Source organism: Pagrus pagrus (genome assembly GCF_965226575.1).
Source record: "Pagrus pagrus genome assembly, chromosome: 20".
NCBI lineage: Eukaryota > Metazoa > Chordata > Actinopteri > Spariformes > Sparidae > Pagrus > Pagrus pagrus.
The window spans coordinates 13,477,855-13,501,560 of record NC_140207.1 but is presented as its reverse complement, the minus strand read 5'-3'; the positions used below and the strand labels follow the sequence as shown (position 1 = coordinate 13,501,560).

The 23,706-nt window shown below is 42.1% G+C and overlaps 1 protein-coding gene across 1 annotated transcript in view; it reads left to right on the top strand.

Annotated features, from left to right (window-relative positions):
• The window catches only part of LOC311249659 (junctophilin-1-like), a 37,396-nt gene that overhangs the window by 5,848 nt on the left and 7,842 nt on the right, over window positions 1-23,706 (top strand). The window contains exon 4 of the mRNA XM_084340879.1: window positions 18,135-18,253. Within this exon, the coding sequence (XP_084197005.1) occupies window positions 18,135-18,253 (119 nt within the window). The remainder of the gene's footprint in view (window positions 1-18,134; window positions 18,254-23,706) is intronic.

Below are 23,706 nucleotides of genomic sequence, written 5' to 3'. Positions count from 1 at the left end.
TGCGAGGATGTGTACAAGCTGTGAAAAGGTCTCCATGCAATCAAGCGCGTTTTGATTTTTTCTTTCTCTCTCTCTCTCTCTTGCTCAAGAGGTGCACATAAATATGCATGCATGAAAAGAAATGAACAATCAATTATAATACACAAAATCAAAGACAAGTTTATTGTCTCACACTCAAGAAAATGGACACTTATATTCGCAAGCAAGCAATGTGAATCAATCAAAATAAAGATAATGAACTTTAATTATACAATTAATCAGTTAAATCAGTCTGTTGTCCTGCTGGGCACAGCTTCACAAATTTCCAGAGTTATTTTTTATGTTTCATATAATTATATAAGCCTAACAGTGCACAGCCATGCTGGCAGTTCTTCAAGGTTGTACTGTGTGAGCGTGCTAACATGTTCACAGTTCACAAGATGCTGGTGTTAAATGGGTAAAATACCATGTTTAGCATTCTAGTTTAGACGTTTAGCATGCTAACAATTTCTAACTAGCAATAAGCACATTTTGCATGTATTCAGTCATAAAACCAAGTACTGGAGAAATGGAAATTTGACCTGATGATGCTGCTAGTTGAAATGTTAAGGGATCACTCAAGTTACTTTATCTCAAGACATTTTACTCAATACCAAAAATGTCCAAAGATGTCAGGGGATCAACAAAGTTTTTATGATTTATCGTCTAGGGATTCTTAGAGATGTTGATGTCAGGATTAGTGAAAACCTCGACTTGCTGGTGGCGCAACAATAAGAGTCAGGCAAGCAGCCTTTAGTTTTCATCCTCTGGGAACCATGAATATCAGCACCAAACTTCATGACAACCCATCCAATAATTGCTCAGATATTTACTAAAATAAAACAAACCGTATGATGGTACTTTAGCATAAGTTAAGGGATTCGACTCAGTAGGGTTCATCCTCTGGGGCCTATGAATGTCTGTACAAGCTATCTTGCTGAGAGAGGTGCTGAGACATTTCAACAATTCAACCTCACGATTCAACCGCTCGTCAAAATGAACAGTCAGGATCACCATAGTTTGTAAGGTTCATGCTCTGGGGATCAAGAATGTCTGAACACAATTTCAGGGCAGTTCATCCAATAGTTGAGAATAGCTGACAGTCTGGACCAAATGGGTAGACCGATAAAGACAACTTACAATAATAAATAATAATGATACTTTGATGTTTTATTGGCTGCTTAGACCAGCTAGAGGTTAAAAAATTACTTTGCACTTGACTAATAAATAATTGGTGGCATTATTTAAACATTGTTAGACTAAATGATTAATCAACAATCTGTATTGTGATTAAATAAAATACTCACTTCTATAAAACACTGGAGGGAATAAATAAGAGCATTCTAACTCAGAGCTGAACCTAGACATTTACAGCAATGCAGTAATAGCAGACTCGATGAGTAGCCGGCTTTATTATAATATCCAGACAGTCTTTTAGAATACAATAATTCCTCTCTGGCGAGCGCAGAGAGAAAATGCTTTATTCTGCAGATTTCAAGGATATAAGACAAAGATTACATAAGGTGGATTTAACATGCTTGATATTGAAAAACTCCAGCATACTGTTTATTCCACAGATAAGACCCGTGATATTATGAGTCTGTATCTGTGTCAGTGAGAGCCAGTGAGCTTGAGGTAAACCTAGTGGGAAAAGAGAAAAATGAATAATGTGTTGAAAGGACGAGCTTACAGATTCTCTGTTGGGCTTTTGCATTAGAGCAACAATTTACAGCAGAAGTAAACACATGACCTGATGCATAGCGCTAAAGCAACGACGGTGAAAGCATTCAAGCTGATGCAAAGTGTTTATGGCAGCAAACAAGGTCCCCTGTACTGTAGTAAGTGATCAAATTACTGGCTGGTACGTGACCGCACCGCCATCCATCATGTGCAGCTGGAAATCTCAAAACAAGCTCTTCCCTTCTCCTGACTGGAATCAAGATTTTTTTTTAAATCAAGACCGTATTTGTGTTACAAACAGCAAGAACGGCAGGCTGTGACAGCTGTGTGTAAGCCGGTTATGTAAGTCTCATTATACAGTGCACTGCAAAAAAAGATGCACTCGTATCGATCCAGTTCTGGTCACGTGACTCTCTGTCTTTGGATGTGGAGCGGCGGATCCACAGGGAAAAACGAGGGGAGGGAGACAGATCTGTTGGAGGAGAAAGAGAGAGAGAGTAAGAATGGATTGAAGTGAGAGAGCGAGGGGATAAATGTTGATTGGATGAGATGGGGGATGCGGTGCCTTTGCTGAGCAGCACGTTTCTGAGAAGTCTGGAGTGGACAGAAATGAGAAAGAGTGAATTTTAAAAAAAAGGCACAGAGGGGACACACCCATCCCTCTCTATCCCATCAGCCTCTGTGATGGAGCTGATGACCTCATGCTCGTGGTCAGCCAATCAATAGCGAGCTAGTGCGATGAGGCGAAGTGGAGCTCTGCGTCTGTGACCCCCATTCACTGTTATTCTGTTATCTATGCGAAATGGACTTCCACACAGTTATGCTCTTGTGTCTGTGGGTGGGTGTGTGTGTGCGGGTGTGGGTGTGTGTGTGTTGTGGTTGTGTCCAAGGCCTGTGAACTGAGATAAGTGACTGGTGCCATTGAAACATTCACTGTGTCATGATGCTTCACCCGTAAAGCCTTTTTGTTACAGATCAGTAGTTTAGGTATCCTGGTGGCTCAGTGGTGTGTCAGTATATACACTGTGTAATCTACTGTAATGGCCTTTGTCATGCCAAAACCTTCCTTGTGCTATCTCACAAAAGCAGAAGACTTAAAACGATGTGTGTGCGAAGTGTTAAATGGCTTTACAAAGTTCACATTTTTACATATTTGTGCTTCTTTTGAATCTAAACTGTGTTGATTCTCTCTTCTTGCTTCACCTGCCCTTCCTTTTCTCAGGTTAAGTCGATTAAGCACGCTCCCTTCTACGATGCTGAGAATGATTCAAATGCCAAAACAAACACACTGCAAGCCAATCCGTGCGTGGTGGCCAAGTGTGTGTTTCCATTTGATAGCTCTGTTTGCTTTGCAGGCTCTGGTGAAAGGTTAACCAACACCTAATACGCAGGTCCTCCTGATGTAGGGAAGATATTTTTACGGTGCTTATTTTATTCTTCGCAGCAATCAGCAGAACGTTGAGACTAATGATATTCAGGAAGAGTGTTTATCATCAGCTCGGTGTAACCTCTGCTGGTGAGGCTGTTTCTGGCCTGTGTTATTCATCCTTCAAGCTCATATACAAATAGATTTCCATCAGACTTGCAGATGACCTGTTCAAGACATTTAAACACCTTAGAATAACAATCACAGGGCTTGGGACTCATTTTTGTGTTGCACTGGTGCGCCTCACATAGTCACACTCTGGAGCCCATCATTAATAAACAGTAGCAAATTTATAGCTGATTTAACTCTAGGCAATGATTATTTCACTGTTAACAAACCATAAAATGTGTTATAAACCATTCATGAAGCAGTTGTAAAGGTTTGCAACAGGTGCAACTTCACAATAAACAATTGCTTAATAAATGTTTATAAAGCATTTCAATTCATTCAAATATGAACTCCAGTTTAACTTTAAATGTGCCGTGTATTAATGATGGTTATCATCAAGTGTTACTGAAATCTGAAATTTGGAGGTGATGCGACATGGATTTTCTGGCATCAGATAATCCGAAGTGTAACGTCTGCAACCTGATTGTAGGTAGATGCGCAAGAGATTAGTTTTTTTTTACCTTGAAGTATGTTAGGTTTATTTGCACAGTCTTACATTTACATTTAATTCATTAACGAAATTTGGTTAAAAGTAGTCAAACTACATCTAATGATTATTTTCATTGTCGATAACTCTGTTGATTATTTATTTGATTAATCAATGAGTTGTTTGGTGTATAAAGTGTCAAAAATCGGTGAAAAATGTCGATCAGTGTTTCCTTAAGCCCAAGATGACGTCTCCAAATGTTTTTTTGTCCACAACCCAAAGATATTCGGTTTACTTTCAGAGAGGAGTAAAGAAACCAGAAAATATTCACATTAAAGAGGCTAAATCAGGAAATGTTGATTTATCAAAATAGAAAAACAAGAAAAATATTGTGCTGATTTCACCTGTCTAAGATATTATCTGATGTAAAATATTTAATTAAAGGGGCACTTTGTAGTTTTGGAGAAGAAATTCAAACTCAGAATTTTAATATTTACAATATGAATGAGGGAATAATACAAGAGAGGAGGAAAATAAGGTCCCCAGAACACTGTTTGAAGCTAGAAAGGTGGCAGGGTCAGCCACATATAAACAAAGTAAAACAGTATGAAACTGTGTTGTCATTTAAGGTCAGTTTGTTTGTTCAGTTTATTCAGTCATGAAAACAAAGAGAGTTTGTTTATTTAGTTTATTTGTTTAAGCATAGAAAATCAGTCTATGAAGATCTTTCTCTTCTGATTAAAATTTCCTCCCCAAAACTACATAGTGATCCTTTAATGTGCTCAACACAGAAAGCTAACAACTGCACGTATTAGAGCTACAACATTACATACAGATGCACATGTGCACGTGTATTCATGTCCTCTCCCACACACACACAAACACACTTAGAAACACTTATAGCCACAGACTATCTATATGCATTCACTTAATCAGAACTCACCTCTCCACACAGGAACACCTCACACACACACACACACACACACACACACACACACACAAACACGCACAAGACAAATGCATACAGTGAGAGTGCATGCGGTGTGTGTTGCTCTGCTAGTGTGTCAGCAGTGAGTACTGACTAAATAAGGCAAGGCATCAGTTGGCTTATCAGCACCAGCCAGGAATATATACCCGTCCCACCACTGATATAGCAGCCCGCCATCTCACTCACACTATCATCTCTCCTAAATGTCTACGTGTGTGTGTGTATGTGTGTGTGCCCATATAAATGGGAGGAAGAGATTTTAAGAGAATGGGAGATACTGTCTGTTTGGATGTGAGAGATGAGATAAGGTTTGCCATCATTTGGCAGGAGAACAGAGAGTGTGTTCACTCTCTGTGTGTGTGTGTGGTGTGTGTTTGTGTCCAGGGGTGTTTGTTTATCACCTGCTGTGTGATGACCTCAGCCACTCACCACCTGCCCTTTTTGGAGAGAGTTATAGATCACCCTGTGTTTCGATATGTGAACAAAATAATCCCAAGCCGCAGTACATCATGTAAGATTTCATCTTGGCTGTCCTCGATGCCGTTGACTTCTTCTGCCCCAAATAGGGGCCAAAAGTGGAATTGGGTTAATTTTTGTGTGTGTGTGTGCATGCGTGTGTTTTGATCCTCGTGCTGGTGCCACCTCTTATGAAGTTTTTATGAAGTGGCGCCACACACCTTTAAGAGGTGTGTCAAGTTTGCCTCTTTATGAAGTGACAAAATGTACAGTAGCAATGAGGCACGAAGCGTACAGTAACTGTAACGGTGGGAAGCTCTGCCAGCCGTCTGGATCACGAGTCGAGCCGCGTCATACAGTATATTTATCCCCTGACATGCCTCATATTTATGGCAATGCGATGGTGTAAGGTAACACAACATTTATTGCTGACAGAATCAAACGCACACGCACATCAAGTAACTGGCCTCATATCATCTGTATAAGTAGAATTAATGACCGGAGAGATTGCTATCTCGTACGTACGAAAGAGCTATAAATAACGCAGCTGATGCAATGGCACATGCATCATGAGTTTAGTCGAGCAGTTTCCAAACGACCCACAGTACAATCAAATTACAGCGTGTAATGTAATCTTATTCTGTACTTAAACCATATTATCATCATACACAGTCATAGTTAGCAGCCTTAAAGGTGCACTGTGTAGTTTTGGGGAGTACATTTTTACTCAGAAGCGGAAGATCTTCATTGACTGATTTTTTTTATGCCTAAACAAAAGAAATAAATGAACTCTCTTCATGTTCACGACTGAATAAACACTTAAAGGACAAAGCAGTTTCACCTTGTTTCTGTATTATTACCTCAATGATATTGTAAATAATAAAAAATACGAGTTTGAATTTCTTCTCCGAAACTACATGGTGCCCCTTTAATGATCTCACGGGATGAAACCGTGGACACAGTTCAAGTGATGACACACAAGTTAGGAAAGACTGGCGGCAATGTTGATTGGTATTGCTATTTCATTATGACATTGCTGGCTCTTAGACAATGTGTCCTAATGGTTTTGATGAATCCTACTGAAATGTCTCAACAACTTATTACTGTATATGCCATTACATTTTGTACATACATGAATGTTATTACTTTGGTGATCTTGGTGAACTTTAGATGCCCCTATGGTAAACAAAACATGATAAACTGCCCTTAACAGTGGAAATAACAAGAAAATGTGATAATGTGCCATCTAGGGTGCCGCTCCATTGGTGAAAATGCGAAGTGCCCCACCACATGCGGCTGTACCTGTAAAACTAATGACATTCCCATCATATTCTCATCATTGCAGACATAAATAGGTAGCTCAGTACACTCTCTTCGTACCGTTAGCTAGTGCGTTTACAGGTTGTTCCACAACAGGCCTTCATAGCAACCTTAGCGGCTCAAGGAAAAGACTGCCGACCATACATCGCCCTGTTTGGCATTCCCGTATTTCCATCTCCCACATTGAGAATGACAGGTTGGACTCTCGGAGACTCATAACCCTTTTCCACTAAATAAGCTCTGGTTCTTGAATGTCTCAGCGCACAGTGAGCTGTAGCATATGACACGCCCACTTTGGGTCAAAGAAAATCCAAAACAAACTATTTTTGGTTAAAATGCTCAATAAAAGTCAAAATTAGGTGCAAGAACCACAACGAACGGGTTTCACTCTGAGTCGGAGAGGCACTAAACAGACCACATGTTCTGCCTCACAGTCACACCTCATGAAAGCTTTGTTCCTGGGGGAGTAGAGGAGAATAGCCTGTGCGAGAGCGGCTGTGTGTAAATGTGAGTGGAGCGCTGGGCTGTGTCGACAGCAGCGGTGATAGGATTGGGTTTCACCAACATGCCATTACACTGTGTGGCTGTGGCTTGTAATCTCCCTGAGAATGGCACATATTTCTGCAGCTCCTCGAGAAAAGACTGGGATGAGTCAGACAGGCAGGCGGGCAGAGGAGGGAGTCATGTGGAGTCCAAGGCTGGTACAAACAGGTTACCTCTTGTAGTGGTTCACCTGCAATCATTAAAAATGTATAAGTACGCCTTGTGCAGATGGTTTCCTCCATTTCCTCTACAATCTCTCCTTGACCTGGTTTGTGAAGAATTTCCTACAAGACCACACTCACTGTTTTATGAAACGCTGCTTCTTTCTCGTGGTGTATCTTCTTGTCTGTGTGTTAACTGTGCACGTAACATGGGTTAATGAGAGTAAGGGTCAGTGGAGTGTGTTCAATATTGTGCAATTTGAGATGTAGAGCAATAACGAGTGCAATACCGCAGCTTGATCTTAAAGGATTTCCCTCTCTGTGTGAGTGTGTGTGTGTTATCCCCCTGAGAATTTCCCATGACGTGACAAGATATAATGTAAAAATCCCAAATGTCAGTGTGCCATCGTATCTAACTCCACGCACCTGCTCGAGAGCTGTTTACATTATTTTACACCGGCACAGTATGTACGCATGTTCTCAAACACATGGTCTCCTAGTGAAGTGACTCCAGATAAAAGTCATTAAAGGCCTATAACAATTACACTGTAATTGAGTTGTGGGGGACTTACTGCCCAAAAATCTGTGCCTGATCTGTTCCAGAGGCGCCATCACTGATAGGGAATAAACCTGTTAACTCCTCAAAGGCAACAGCACGCAGACTGTGACTGTGGCCGTGTCTATAAATAGATATGCACTGGAGAGGCAGAGCATACCTCAAATCAAAATGTACTACGCCAGGATTCAGGTTGTCTAATTTGTCTTGACAGTTTTATACTTGATGAATGATTATAAGATTATAAATTACAAGATGGAAAAGTTTGTGACATTTTGGCTGAAACATTCTTTTTCGTATGTGCTACATGTTGTAACGGCTAAACTTAAAGGTTATAAGAATTGCCCATATGTCAAAGTCATACTCAGAACAAATAGCGGGAAGCGTTTCACCAGAGTAACCACTAACTGCTTATGACTGTAGCTGCCCTCAGCTAGTTAGCTCAGTTAGCCATGCAGCTAGCGGTTCGGACTGGGAGCGCTGGGTCCAGGGGAGTGTTAGTATTCATACTGCTAGAACAATTGAGCTGGACCAGGATGGGCCTGGTTAGCATGATAACTTTATTAGATATCTCTGCAACACAAGTTTTCGACAGAAATTCTTACATACTGCCCCTTTAATATGTAGCATCAACAACACATAGATAAGAATAGCAAATATTCACATTTAAAAGGCTTGAACCAGAGAATTTGTGCATTTGTTTCAGAAAAAAAAAGAGTCAAAGTTATTGCTTAACTGACTAATTTCGCTCGACCAGTTGTTTATTAGTTGCACCAGAAATCAAGTAAGGTACAAATTGTCTGGAAATTCAATTTGAGGTGCATACTAGCGCGTGGCTCGGGCCGCATTTCTGTCCGAACCCGACTGGCTCTGAATGAGTAGTAACCGAGCCTGAGCCGTACTCGAAAGGCGTTTTGTTTCTTTCCCTACGAACCCGATTTGAGCCTAACGCAGTTCATGTAAACTGAAGCACTGAATCTTAGTTTGTTTTACCCTGTCAGACACGCAGAGTCCTATGTGAATATTTGCCCGCTGGAAAGCAACAAAGCATTGCACGTAAATAAGAAACCAAACACATAACAGGAAATATAGCCCCAACACAGACAGTGTTGTGGGTCGTTCACTTATTATTAGTTATCACTTTAAAACACTTATCACTAATTTTTTTTAACTATAATTATGTATGTTTAGACTATATTTCACTTAAAGAACTTAACATACAACTTAACATTGTATACATATAATATCTACATCAATAGACATAAAATATCAATAATTAATAGCTGTAATATCTTCAATATCAGATTTAGCCGTAATGAGTGTTTGTGTTTGTGTCGCCTGAAGCAATTCTTCAAATCTGCCTCTTGTTTTTTTTTGTACCTGCTCCCATAGCCTTGTGTCTTTAACCTCTGGATACTAATGTGCCCTGCTAAATCTGTTCACCCACTCTGATTGGCTAGCTAGGCCGCTTTCCCTCCAGATGTTCACGGATTGGATTATGGAATTATCACTTCTCTTGTTGAGTCACAGTATTGCTTTTCCGCCGCAGAAATCCTTTGTGAAGCATGCAACCGCGCTTGTAATCACACGCGCTGATGATGCTGGACTGTATGTGAGGTCTTCCTCAGGGTAGTGAGACATTATTAAACGGTTGACTAGTATGCACATGTCTTCCGGTTGCTCAATGAAATAGCCATCACGGATAAATTGTACAAAGATTGCATCACAATTTTACGGCTGTGGGCAGATGTAACCTAATGCTCCTATTGGCTTTGGGGCTGAAGAGGAAATTGATGGTTGTGTGTATATGATCGTTTGAGTGTGTGTGCATGTGTGTGCGCCGACAGTCGGCTGAATGGTGGCAGGAGATTGGAAGAGAGAGAGTGCAGACCATAATTAAAACGATTCCTTAAGCTCAAGTGGTTGCCAGGCGATGTGACCTTTACTCGCGCAGGTTCAGCTTCGGATGTTGAGCCTCGTAGTTAAATGAGACACGCAATGAGCGCCTCTTTGTGTGTGTGCGTGCGTAGGTGTGTGTGTGTGTTTTCCATGTACCTGTGTCTCCTTGTTTTCAGCCAAGTTTTGAAGCTTTCACGGTGCATTTATTTACGAACGCACATGTAAATGTATCACATTTGAAAAGACGTTTCCGTGCGTGAAAGTTATATTATATCCATACAGTTGGCTGCAGTGTGTTCATTTGCAAATTCATTAATACACGCCAGATGCCTGGTTGGACAGCCTGCTCAAGTGTCTGTGGTGGTTGTCATGGTTACTGCCTCGCCGCCGTCATCACCGTGTCAGCCATTTGTTGATTTTCTTTACGAAGTAGTAGAGTGAGGAGGCGTCGTGAGTTTGACATTGTGTTTATTCATCCTTTAAGGCTCGTTCAACGCGTCTGGTTCCAGTCGGAGGTTTACAAAAGATTTATGGACTGTTATCATAGAGACGAGTCACCTCAGCGTGTCCTTCATTCACACCGTCTCCCCTCATTCCCAGCAGGCCTCATTATAATACGGCCGTCTCACTAATGGTCCTTTTCAACTTCTCATGCAGATTTGATGCGTGCGTGTGGGTAAATTAGAGTTGACAGTCATTTGCATGAGAGGTAGCTCATTTCTCACACTTTTGCATGTGTGTGTGTGTGTGTGTGTTTGCATGTGTGTATGCTGTTTAAATGTTTGCATAGTCATGTGACAGACTGTCTTGATTTGCATCAGTGGGGCTCCGGTGTGCAGTACAAACCCAGGATGAGTTGCTGGTATAGTCAGCGTTTTGACTCAGACAGACCTTTTCAAAAATATTTTTGAAAATGGTTGCTACTTGACCAGAGAAAACAGAGGATAAGCTGTTGCATTCCCACATCCCACACAGGTAGAAAACCTACAACAACCAGAATGCACTCAATAAACCCTGATGGGTGACGTGCTGCGGGTTAGGCAGTGCTTGGTTTGTTTGTTTTCTTTGGCTCTGGGTGCAGGCAAAATAGAGAGAAGTTAACCATTGTTCAGTTGCATATACAACCGGAACTGTAGTGATACAAAGCTGGTTGAAAATCGCAGTTCCTGTTCAAGTGATACTTTTTTTAGTTCGTTTTCTGCTCAGTTTTATTTTAGTACTGAAACAAATAGTCAGCGTGTCTGTCAGACAGAAAATGATTCAACCACAATTTCGGAAAACCACTAAATAGTTGGTCGAAATGCCAAATATTACTCTCTGTTGGATATCATTTTAAAACTGAATATGTGTGTGCTCTGGGAGATGTTATTTTTTCTTCCGATAGCAAATCCCCTTCCTTAACTCTACGTACTGGCTACCTCACTGCTAAGTAAGGTCAGGGATTGCTTCGGTGCTCAAAACTGAGTCAGCAGCTCGCCATGATTCAATTTAGCAGATCAATATGGAAGATACACTGAATTTTATTAAGACACTGACAAAGAAACTGTTTGACGTGGATCAGACATACCCGATCCACTTAAAATAGATCTGGAAAGCCTAAACTTTTACAGACGAAACAGTTATGCCAGAAATCAGAGGAATTATCGACAATGGATGCAACCCTACTTCACTTCACTCATCATTTTAAATTCCTATCCTTAGATTTGGAGTTAATCCACAAAGGCTTTGTCCTTTGACCTGTAAACCTCGTACTACTCGGCTGAATATTATGTTATTTGCAATTTCTTATTTGGGTTACATGTCAGTTAAATCCATTATAAATAGAAAAAAATAGGAGCAGTCTTCTGTGTTTCTTTTAAAAGTTTGGTTTAGACGATATTAAGGTTTCAATACTGTGTATTGGGGCTTACGTTGGCTTGATTGACAGCTGTCTCGGCTTTAATAGTTGCTGGTTCCCCCATCCCTCCCAGCTTCAAAACGTCAGCCATGTTTTTCTGTAGCGTGCGGCATCGCCCCCTCCCCCTTTGTGTCATTAGCTGTATCAGCTGTGGCCATGTTTCATGAGCAGCGTTGACACAAAGTGCACAGAGCTGAGGTCTGAATCCCTGCCACTGCCCTTCACCAAAACCAGAGGGATCATCTCAGCAAGGGATTCTGTGTCACTCCCTCAACAGACTCACATCAGCAGTCAGACGAGACGGTATCAGACCTCCGGAGGTCCGAACATGAACCACATAAACAAGTGCACTTAGATTTCAAGAGTATTTAATATAAGACAGTAATTCAGTATGTTTGTAGTTTCTGCGCACACACACAAAAATCCTGACTCACAAACTTTACCTGCAACCATGTGTTATTGGACGAAGGCCAGGTGAAGTCTCGGCGGAGGGTTCAGTGCAGAGATCCAAAGTAGAGAGCACCAGTGGGAGATTAGGTCTGTTTGTAATCCACAGCCAAAAATGTTAGTGGAGTTTAGGGATTTTTCCTTGTTTAATCAAAAACTGATTCTACTCATTCTTCTTCCCAGAAATGAAGTCTGTTTGGGAGCTTGATTTCAATCTGTCTCTACCTGCCAGTTCATGCGAGTAGACTCAACATGACAAATGCTCGGGGGCAGGATTTTTAAAGTCATGAAGGTACAGATAAACATTTACTCCAAGGCATGAAATGACATTATAGTTTGGTTTTCACACAATTCTGAAAGCCAAACACATATACAAAGTCTATATTGACTGCATTACTTAAAGGATAAGTTCAACCAAAAATGAAAATTCAGTTATTATCTACTCATCCCAATGCTGATGGAAGTTTGTTTGTAGTCCACAAAACATCTCTGGAGCTTCACAGCAAAACAGCGCTGTGGCATTCTCCTGAACAACTGGAGTGGATGGGGACTTGTTTTTAAAAAACCCTAGCTTACTAACGTGACTCTGTCCAAAGTTAGTTAGCTACTTCCTAGTCCGCTTTAGCAGATGTTATTTGGTGCGCTTTTCAGTGGTGAAACAACAACCTCCAAGCTAGCAAGACAAGTTACTCTAAAATAACCTGGTTGCTAACGGCGCAAACGTTAATAAGACAGCAGCTGTTACCTTTTCTTTTGCTGGCCATTTTAATACAAGTACTCACCTCCCCACATGCAAAACAAGTTTCCCTCGACACTGTTTTGCAGGGGCACCGTCGCTGACTCCTTGGTTTACTGTTTCCCAAGAAGATTGTGACTGGTTTAAAGACGTGCAAACAAGATAACTTTTTTTTAATTTTTGACCATTAGAAGTGCTTGACTTGAGAGTTAAGCTAGCTGTTTGCTTCTGCCTCCAGTCTTTATCGGCTGCAAAGCTAAGCTAACAACCTGCTGGCTGTACTTTTATATTTAGCATACAAACATGTTATTGATATCAAACTTCTTATCTAAGATAACTCTCAGCATAAAACAAATATGGGTGTATTACCCAAGCAGCATCTGTTTCTTAAAGCTATCTCATACAGTGTCATGCATTGTGTTTTCCTTCAGGGGTTCTCTAGATAGAGGCTAATGATTAGCACGTCTTTTTTTTTTTCTTCTACAGTCTGACAGGCCTTTTCATCACCTAACAGTCATATTTTTTCCCACTCATTGTCCCGTTTCCCTGTACCCCTCCTTAATCTTTCACCTGTTTACCACATACAATATTTTTCAGATTGCCTCTCATTTATTCAAGTGTCTGTGGCATTCACTGTGTTGTTATTCTGCTGCAGTGCTCTGTGTAATTGTGTTTGCCTGAAATGTCGAGTTAAGTGGAACAAACCTTGTAAGCTTGTAAAGAAAAACATTCAGATTCCTTTTTCAGATATCTTATTGTTTTGCCAGGTCGGTCATAAGACTGGGGAAGATTCAATAAGCCTAATTGATCTGATAGATGCTGTTCTTCTATTTTGAGCGTGCACATCCCAACCCTACTTTTAATGAAAAGAGTAACACGGAGAAGGAGAGAGAAGAGGAATGAGCCCAGAGCCCCAGTCTGCCAGATCAGCCAGGATGTTCCTGAGCTGGAAGGCTTCAAGTACAGTACATGGCCTTGCCCAAATATTCTCATTATACACCACGATCTCTCTCTTCAGGATAAAGTTAGCTTATCTCGTAATAACAGCCACTCCGTCTCCCGTTTAAAGCCTCATTTGCTGTAGCCATTGTCCCCCCATCGTGCACTGCAGCCCCCGGTAATGTGAGCCCAGACCTCAGCCCAAGAATAATTCCTGAATAATTTCAGAGTCGGTTTTAGCAAACCACTAATGGTGTTAGTCATGCTTGAGTAATCCTGAATTAGCACCAGCCGGGAATTCAATAGCGGGCCTGCACGGATATAAGAGATATGTGCAGGGCAAGCTAAGTGCTAATTTGTGCAGACTTTCTGTGATGTTCTGTGTTGCTCCTTTGGACCTGGGGACTGTTTGGGCAAGATACAGGGCGGTAATTGCTGTTGATGTATAATATCCTTTCGTGCGCAGATTCGAGCATCACATCCTAAAAGGAGCGTCGTCTTGAAATACGACTCTTGTTGTATTGCAATAGTTTTCTCATGGTTGCGAGCGATGAAAGAGAGTCAAAAGGAAGATTGTCAAGTGCTGATGTTTACAACGGACAAGGTCAAGACTTCATCTTCTATCTTATTATATACCGTACTCGTCAGCATTCCAGTTACCAAGCTTGGACTGACGGGGAGGGGGAACGGGTCAGTGTGATGGAGAGGAGGAAGATGCGGAAAAGGGGAAGGGGAGGGCGGCACATTGGAGGAAGCAAAGGCGGGGTGGAGGGGACCAAGAGACGAGGGGGTACAGATCTGTGTCAGCATATGTGAGGGAGATTCCTCAAATAGGCCATAGCCTGAGGAGTGATGGACTGAAGCTTCAGCCGGCGGAATGTGCACACACGACATGCAATCACACACACATAATACAGGAACACACATACAGTATTCTGCGGGAGGCCGAGGTATGACCAACCTTAAGGGAAGATGCACCGCGGTGCATGGGAGCTGGGGTTTGAAATTGAACCCTCCGGTAAAATTAGAGGGGGCTGAGATGCATACCTCAGCAGTTCTAAATACCCAGGAGTCTTCAGAGGGGCAATCTGTCTCATTCTCTGTCTCTCTCTCTCCAGTTCTGTGTCTCTCTTTTTCATTTCCATACATTTTTCTCTTGATGCGCTTTTCTCACCCTCACCCTCTATCTCACACATACAACGGAGAGCGAGCATCCGCCGCACCGCTTGCCAAACTGACTTAACACTTTTCACACAATTCATTTGTCACAGTAATGAAACAACCGTGGACCTCCATCAATATCATCTCTCGAGTGGAGCTTCAGTCCAAAAGGGATTGCTTTCAAAGTCTTTGCTCCTTTCGACACTTTGTCCACATTTTTGGCAAACTGTTGTGTGTATGTTTGCTCGTGTGGTATTTGCATTCATGCCAGCAGGTGTTTTTATGGATTCAAATACCTTGATTTGCTTGGACCCATCCTCAGCACTCAACCAGACAGGAGCGCATGCAGAGCACCGAACTAGACGTGAACAGGTGTTGCTTTATATTCAGAGGCAGATCGGCCTCAAGTCGGGAGGCTGCAGACTGTCTGACGAGTTATGGAACTTAAAACTTTTTCAAAGGTCAATCGTGAGCTTGCATATTTCTGCTTTTAATTTATGATCAACAGCTAAATCACCAGATATTTGCCCCAGAAGCATAAAGGAAAATTAATATTGTCCTTACATTCGCCAGGTGTTCACAAACATTACTCCAAATTAATTCTATTGTTGCTTTGTTTCTGCATTTGCAATATCAGCCAAAGCTGGGGTTGCCAGCTAACATTGAAGAAACCAGCAAAAGCAAGCAAATGCATGAACGTGCACAGCTTCACTGACTGCCCTGTAGCTCTCGATGGCCAGCTGGGAGATATGTGTGAGCTGCAAGTGCTTTAAGTCAAATAAATACATATAAGCAACTCTGCTAAACATCAACAAGCAAGATAGCCGTCACAAACATTCCTCAGACCAAAAAGGCTACCCCGCCCGGCAGTTACTGCTCACTACTGTGGGTGTGTGCTTTGTGCTAACATTTCTGGGTTAGTCATTAAACGAGAGTCTGTCGCTACTGCAACCCTCGTTCTTTGGCTCAAGGGCTGTGTGCTTTGTGCTACTGGGTTAGCTAGCTGCTGAACAACAGTCTGTCTCCGCTGCTCACTACCTCTTTGGTTCAGGGGCTGTGTGCTTTGTGCTTCTGGGTTAGCTCGCTGCTGAACAAAAGTCTGTCTCTGCTTTATCTTACTTATCAACCCTAGCTTTAAAGAGATATGTCATTTTTGTGTTTATAGCCTCTTGCGCATAATGATGAATAAATTATATCTTGAAATCTTAAATGCACAAAAAAATATTGCAGCTTTCAAAGCCCATGCATTGTGGAAGGTTTTGGTGTTAAAGCATCAAAAAGATTAAACGTATCGATGCCACAGAGTAAACCAACCAACCCTGCCGTCTCTCCGCTCCACATGCCAATGTTTCCTCGCCTTCCATTTCACTCTCCTCTTGTCCCACTGCTCTATCACACTCCCATCATTCTCTGCCTGTCACCTCCCGCCACCAGACATCCTGTCTGCGTCGCTTCCTGTGTCTGCCCGTGACTTTATGCCAACTCTACCTAAAGGGAACTGTTAAGATCCTTAGGATATGTCATGGGCATGCTCCGTACGTTTGTGACACATTCGTGCCTCCTTTCACTCGGCTGCACATTTCACACATTTCAGAAATAGACGCATGTATGTCCTTGTGGTAGCATGTGTGGCAAGTGGACGTGGAAGGTGTATATGACAGTGGCGTGATGTAACTGGAATGCTTTAATGTCAGTTTTTAACAGTGAAGTGCTTTTACATCAGACCGTGAAGCTGCAGACCAGTCACATTCCTACATGTTAACAAAGCATTGTGTGTCATGCTGTTAAAAATGTCTTGAATCAGAATTTGTATCTGCAGCTGCTCAGTGGTTTCCAGAGGCCGCGCTGCCTGTAAAGAGTGTGTCTTCTGTCCGTTGGTGATGCAGGGGACTTATTTCTGGAGAGGAAACAGTCCCGTCTCCCCTGCCAGCATATGGCTCCTCATGCATTTTAATATCTGACTGTCCCCAGCCCGTCAAAAACAGGACAGCCCAGAGTCCAAGGACAGAGAAGTAGTCTGAAATAGAGACATCTGTCTGTTGGGGTCACTCTTGACAGAGAGACAGAGCGAGGGAGGGGTGGAGAGGAGGGAAGGATGCGGTGGGGGGGGTAAAGAGATGCGGCGTCAATAGAGTGTTGAGGAAGGATCGAGAAAAACAGGAGCATTGATTGAAAGAGAGAATGGTGGAAGGGAAGAAGACGGATGAGTGGGGTTAAGCAGGGCACAAGGCACAGCTGTCGATACTTACAGTGATACTTGGTCAGCCCATCTGGATCCTTGCGGTCCACAGTGCACTGTCATGTGTTGTGTCAGGGTTCCACTCACACTTTCTGTTTGTACAGTAAGGGACTAATCCACTGGCTTTAGTTGATGCATTTCATACTGTTGCATAATTAGGTCTTTTTTTGAAGGGAGTCTGGTGGGAGCGAAAAGGATGGAAAACATCCTCCTTCGCCAGTGCATGTACCTCCCTCAGTATCTGTTTTCGCACGTGTACATGTACAGTGTCTTTCGGTAGAGTTTTCAAGGGATTTGTTAAGCAGGTCACCCCCCGGCCTCTGTCTGTCTAACCCTAGTATGCTCCCATAATACCTCTCAGTGCTAATGCTAAGCTCACATTGATCCCAAAACGTATTACTCTTCTGCCTTTTGGTTTTTGAAACATCAGCAGCAGATCGGATGCAAGGTTTCCTCATACCGGTGTCTTGTTGTCATTAAAGGATCAGTTTTTTAATAGACTGGAAAATACCTTGGGGTTATATTGTGTTATTTTCTTAATTTATGCATAAATTATACTTCCTCGGTCAGATCAGAAGAATGTTTCGCTGTTGATTGGGATTTAAACCTAAGCCTTTACTACACCACCTGCTTTTTATACATGATATGATATGATCATATGTGTGTTTACGTGTGTGTGTGTGTGTGTGTGTGTGTGTGTGCCTTTTGGGCTCTGCTTCCCTGTGCAGTGCTCCAGACTGGATTAAGGTCTTGCTTGGTTGTGGCTGCGCTCCATTTGGAAAATCAGGATTTGGATTTGAGATAGAAGCACAAGGGGAGGTGTTATGTCATCGCCAAGAGGGACGGGCCGAGTGATACAGCTCAAAGATGAGGAGGAAGAGGGAGAATAAAGAAAGGGGTGGAGGGTCAGACAGAGGAACAAGAAAGAGGAAAAAGATTGTGGAAGGAAGCTGTTGTGTCGACGACCAATACCATTGATTTATTATCGAAAAACATGAAGTATTTTGTGTTTGTGGTTTTCTCTTTATCTCATGTTTTTTTTTTACCTTTCATCTCTGTTTGTGTTTTTACAGAACGGCCCATGCTAGGACAAAAAGCGAGGCCGCAGAGCAGGCCGCCATCTCCGCTGTGCACGACTCGGAAATTGCCAGGGCGGTTGCTAGAGAGCTCTCCCCCAACTTCTACCAACCAGGTAACCTTTAACAACAAGCCTTCATACAGAACATATGTCTGATATTTTAAAGCACCTACCTGGTGGCAAAGTGTGGGCGTCTTGGCAGAGATATGTTTCCCTACTGTCTCATGCTGGGGATGCTTTCCCACCATCTGAACAGAAAATAGTTGGACTTTAGGTGCACTGGGGAGGGGGGTTAGGGAGGTCAAATGTCAAATCACTGACTATCTTTACATGCACACTAATATTTCACTAGTATTCAAAAAATGACAATATTCTGAATTTTTAAATGGGTCATGTAAACAGCCTTTTCTCTTTGGATATTCCGAATTAGCATTTTTCTAATGAGACATGTGGGATATTGCAATATTATTCGGGTTCGACGTGGATGCAGCACAGAATATGACCCTCAGCTGGGGTTTTTACCGCAGTTTGCGACACACGGCTCTGTTTGCTCTGTGCGTTGCCTAGCCAACCGTTTGCTAGAGAGAGTATGTATACAAGAAATGTGCACATTCCTGGTCAGAAGGAGAAAGAAAAATCCGAGGCACTCTTCTGGCAATAGGTTTATAAATCCTTTATTGAGATGGGTGTTTAATATTGAAATTCTTAAAAACATTGACAATGCATGTTCAAAAATCAGCTGAGTAGCACCCTGAATAACAGCTTTTTAATTATATTTTATTCATGTAAACAGAGTCAATGTGACATCAGTGCACTTGATGACATACCGTACTTTTGACTATTTCAAGTGGCTGCATTTTACACATGACTGACCCAGTGATGAAGATGAATTTCTTGCTAAGAGCGTTGCAGGAGCCTGCAGGGGGGCTTTAACACACGAGCGATCCATCCTCAACAGCGGGACATCTACCCAGCCAGGCTATTCTAAACCCCCCCCCCCCTCACCTCCACTATCCCTTTTTTAGCTCCACAATCCTCGAGCATTCAAACCATGTTTTTAGGAACTGGGTAACTGCTGAGGTTGGGTACTTTGTATGAATAATGATGTTTGCACAGTTTCAGAGTTGTTTACACAGGCTGTGTCAGAGTCACTAATGAGCTTGTTTTGGGTGCACAAAAAGCACAGGGTTGGGTGTTCCAGGACTGTAATCGAAGACTAGTGGTATTGAGGATGACTTCTAACACCACAATGGAGGACTGTGTTTGTGCTTAGACAAAGCAGAGCCAGCTTGAAGCAGGGTACTGTATTCTGGATGGAAGCCTTGTCTTTGCTCTCAGAGGCCTGTTTTCACTGCTCGGATAAACTCTGCCAAAAAGAGTGAGAAAAGCAAAATGTTTTCTTCTTCTTTTCTTCAGGAGTTTAATTTAGATTTTAGATCATATCAACCTTGTGCTTGAGTGGTGCTCAAGAACACCTACTGCTACCAATACCGAGCGGTTCTCATTTTTCCCCCGCCTGGAGGTTTAACAGGCACGTTGCCATACTATACAGCAGCTCGCGGCGTAGGGTGTCGACTCGACTCTGTTTAGTTCATTTACAAGGTAAGCTGAGTTTTACAGGGCGATGCAGGACATATAATACTACATAAATAGTGAGGGGACAAATCCTTATTTGTCAAAGGGCTTGTGGTGCATGTCGGTTCAGAGGAGGAACACGAGGGCACGAAGAGGGCAACGTCAGAAAAAGATGAATCGAAATGGAGCTTTTAAATTAGCATTGCCGTGTTTTTTCACTTCTTGGTTAATTGTGATATTTTCTGAGAGGAGATTTAGACAAGTTTTTAATCTTTGCAGCAGTTAACCAAGCATTTATCACCCTTACAGAACAAGCATATGTTGACAAATACTAAAAAATCCATTGTCATATGTTAAAAACATTAATTTTAAAGGTGCAGTATATAAGAATTGGCCACCTGTCGAATTCATACTCAAAACAAATAGGGAGTAGCATATCACCAGAGTGATCGGTAATTGCTGCTAACTGTAGCTGCCAGTAGCTAGTTAGCTCAGTTAGCCTCGCAGCTAGCAGTCTGGACAGTGAGCTCGGAGCAGCAGGGGAGTGTTGGTGCCTACACCACTAGCAGGAGAGCTTTGGACCTGAATGGGCTAGCTGGTTAGCATGCTAACTTCAGTAAATATATATATATATATATATATATATATACTGTATATATATATATATATATTAAAGAAACTCTCTTTGTTTTCATGACTGAATAAACTGAATAAACAAACTTACCTTACAGGACGACACAGTTCATACTGTTTTACTTTGGTTATATTTGGCGGACCCTGCCACCTTTCTAGCTTTAAACAATGTTCTGGGGACCTTATTTTCCTCTGAGAGCAGCTTGTTTATTCAGTTATGGAAAAAATGTATATTTCTGTATTGTATATATTGTAAATATAAAAATTCTGAGTTTTAATTTATTCTCCAAAATCTACATAGTGCCTCTTTAAGATGACAATCATTTGAAACAAGCTTGTGTCAACTCTTCACACCAGTGTAATGAGCAATTACAAGGTGAAAATATTGTCATAACACTTTTTAATTGACACAAATAATGGGGAAAACAACCTGCATTGTTAATATATTAGATTACATTTTTGTAAAATATATTTCTCTTGCATAAGGGCTACTAACCCAACTAGCTTGTATTTACTTATAGGTTTGTTAGAATTTAGACTCTCACTTTAAATTAATTTGAAAGTGTTCTTTATTGGTCATTTGGATGGATATGTTCTGTTAAAATGGTAGCATATTCAGAAGTGCTATGTCATACCTTTTCTGTTTATTTTTATTTATAGTGTAAGATCTATACCACCCCGCCTCTCTCACTGCGTGTCATATATTTAGGCCTATGAGCTGGCCGACCTTGGGCCCTTGCCAAAAGGCGCCACAAAATAGTGGGTGACAAATAGATTGACAATGGGACCCATTCAAGCATGTCCCTCCACTAAGCCACAGAAATGGCCAGCCTGGGCCAGAGACATCCTGCGGCTTGTTTGTGTTGTGGAAAACAGCGGTCATCCTTGGCAGGCCGGGTGATCTCCTGGTTCGCAAGTCTGTATGCGGAGAGTGTCCTTGCCTTATAAGTCAGATCATGAATGAGAAAGTGGACGATGTTGTCATAATGTGCAGCGCAGGGCGACATCTGAGCTGCTGCGTTTAGACGTCGGGTTGCGTAAGCGTGTCTGGTAAGCCCAGACAGGCACCTGCAAATAGCCAGACCTCATTTTCAATTGATTGAGTTTAATTCTACTTAATGAAAGTCCTCGTCTTGTAGCAGTTTGGGTAATCAAGACTTGCCTACTTTAAGGTTTGTTGCCGGTTCATGGTTTGTCCTTAAGCAGGTTATATCATGTTTGAGGGTAAACACTTTCCCGTATTTTCACTTCTCTTGCAAAATGACCACCATACTTTAAAGAAATATACCAAGTGGATGTGGAATCCAGATCACCTTGTCTGTCCCAATGTTCGGGGGGACAACGCTGCTCAATTTGACTACCTATAGCACTTAAAGGCACTTGTGTAACTTTCCCAAACTAATCTGCTTTGCTTCCTCAATGTCTACCTCTACAGTGGAAATATTCTCACTTACCCCCGTCCCTCAGCTTCTAATAACTCCTCTAGGGTAACAACCAGGGGTCTAAACCCCTTGTTGTTTGTAATTGGCATTTCAGACTCATAGCAGATTATCACCCAGATTGGGAGTGTGTACTTCAAAAGGGAAGAGAGGGTCACAGGGAACAGGACCCTGACCTTTATGATTGGTTCACATACAGCACCCTGGAGGGGGAGCAGCGAGGGTTAGTTAGGCGTGGCCTGCGTCGTGACGTTAATTGGGCTATATTTGGTGCTCACTGGGGTCTAATGGAGACATAGCTGAAATCCTTATGCACTGAGAGGGAGCTTGCCCTGCACTCGCCCCTCTCAAGGGCTGACGCAGAGCAGCTGTCCCTTCCTTCAGCCGGTCACTGAGGGTGGGGAGGGTGGGGGGTTGGAGGTTGGGAGGCCCCCAGCAGGGATCCCTCCCCGCCCTGTTTGACCCAGTCAAGGTACACTTGGGCCAGGTGGAACCATAAAAGCCAGGACCTGTCAGGGCTGAGAACCAGGCATGAGCAGGTGTTGCTTTATATTCATGGCAGCAGGTGTCATGGAGTGAGTTTCAAGACAGTAGTTCAGCTGAAGTTTAAAGTCATGCAGCAACTTCTTGTGACTTTCAAGGATACAGCATATAAAGTATTTAAAAAACAGCTGATCTGACCTTTTTCCCAGCAAACACCAAAAGCATTTTATTATGTGTCAGAGATATTGCCTTTTTATTCCGTGCTTTCTTTTTCCTTCAGGCTTTATAATACTTTTTGCACATATGCAGCGGTACTCGCCAAGACCTGTAAACACACTTTAATGTGTAAAATTGGTGGAGTTATCCTTTAATGATAGAGGTCAAACTCAAGTACACTCCTGAATTTGGGAATTCAAATTGACCAGAGTTGTATTCTGATTTGTCAAATGTAAAGTTTGTGTTTGAAAAGTCTGTAGTGGTCGCTGCAGTTCCCTCCTCTAGATTTGTCCTGTTTCATTCGGTGTCCTCCAGCATGACGTGTGTCTCCATCAAACACATGTCATTTCACATGAACACGAGACCCTCCATGTTCCGCTTTGTTTGGCAGCAAATTACCAACAAAGCACCGGATGACACTGATTACACTCAACCAGTAGCCACAGACAATGGGGTACACTTTATTTGCATGTGTTCGGTGCAAATGGAAGTGTGTGTGTGTGTGTGTGTGTGTGTGAGAGAGAGAGAGAGAGAGTGTATGTGTCTATGTAACAGTAGTGGAAGTAATCCAAACAATGACAGCTCCCCCTGCCCATCTGCCAGTGTGAGTAGGAGGAAGAAAGAGACAATCTAAAACGCTACAAATTGAGTCATAAATGGTAAATATAACAGTGTAGAGAGCACGCTGAGATCACAACCCACAGAACAGACTAATACATACATAATGTCCAAATGTATATGAAATCATAACCAAAGGAAGATGCAGATGCCTTTTACTACTAGTTCCTCTAAAGGGGCCCTACGTTGTTTTGGAAATTCACACTCAGACTTTTAATATTTACAATATTAATGAGGTGATAATACAGAGAAATCAAAGAGAGTTTCTTTACTTAGTTTGTTTAGGCATAAAACAGATCTGTTCTTTCTACATACAGTAGTGCTCCTTGAACATTACATCATGAGATACTGTCAGGGAATCTTCCATTGAACCCACAATGATGCACGTTGGCAACAGATGTGATAACAGCACATACTGTGCCCCCCCCCCCCATACATTACGTATATACAAACATCCGTGCATGCACAGGCATACATAAAGCTCCTCTCTTGCTACTGCTGTTCATCTCATATTAAGGTCAGTAGGGGTTAGGCTGGGTCTTCAACCGCCGATCCGGTTTGTTGTGTGTGCGTATATGATTTTGTGTCTGTGTATGTGTGTGT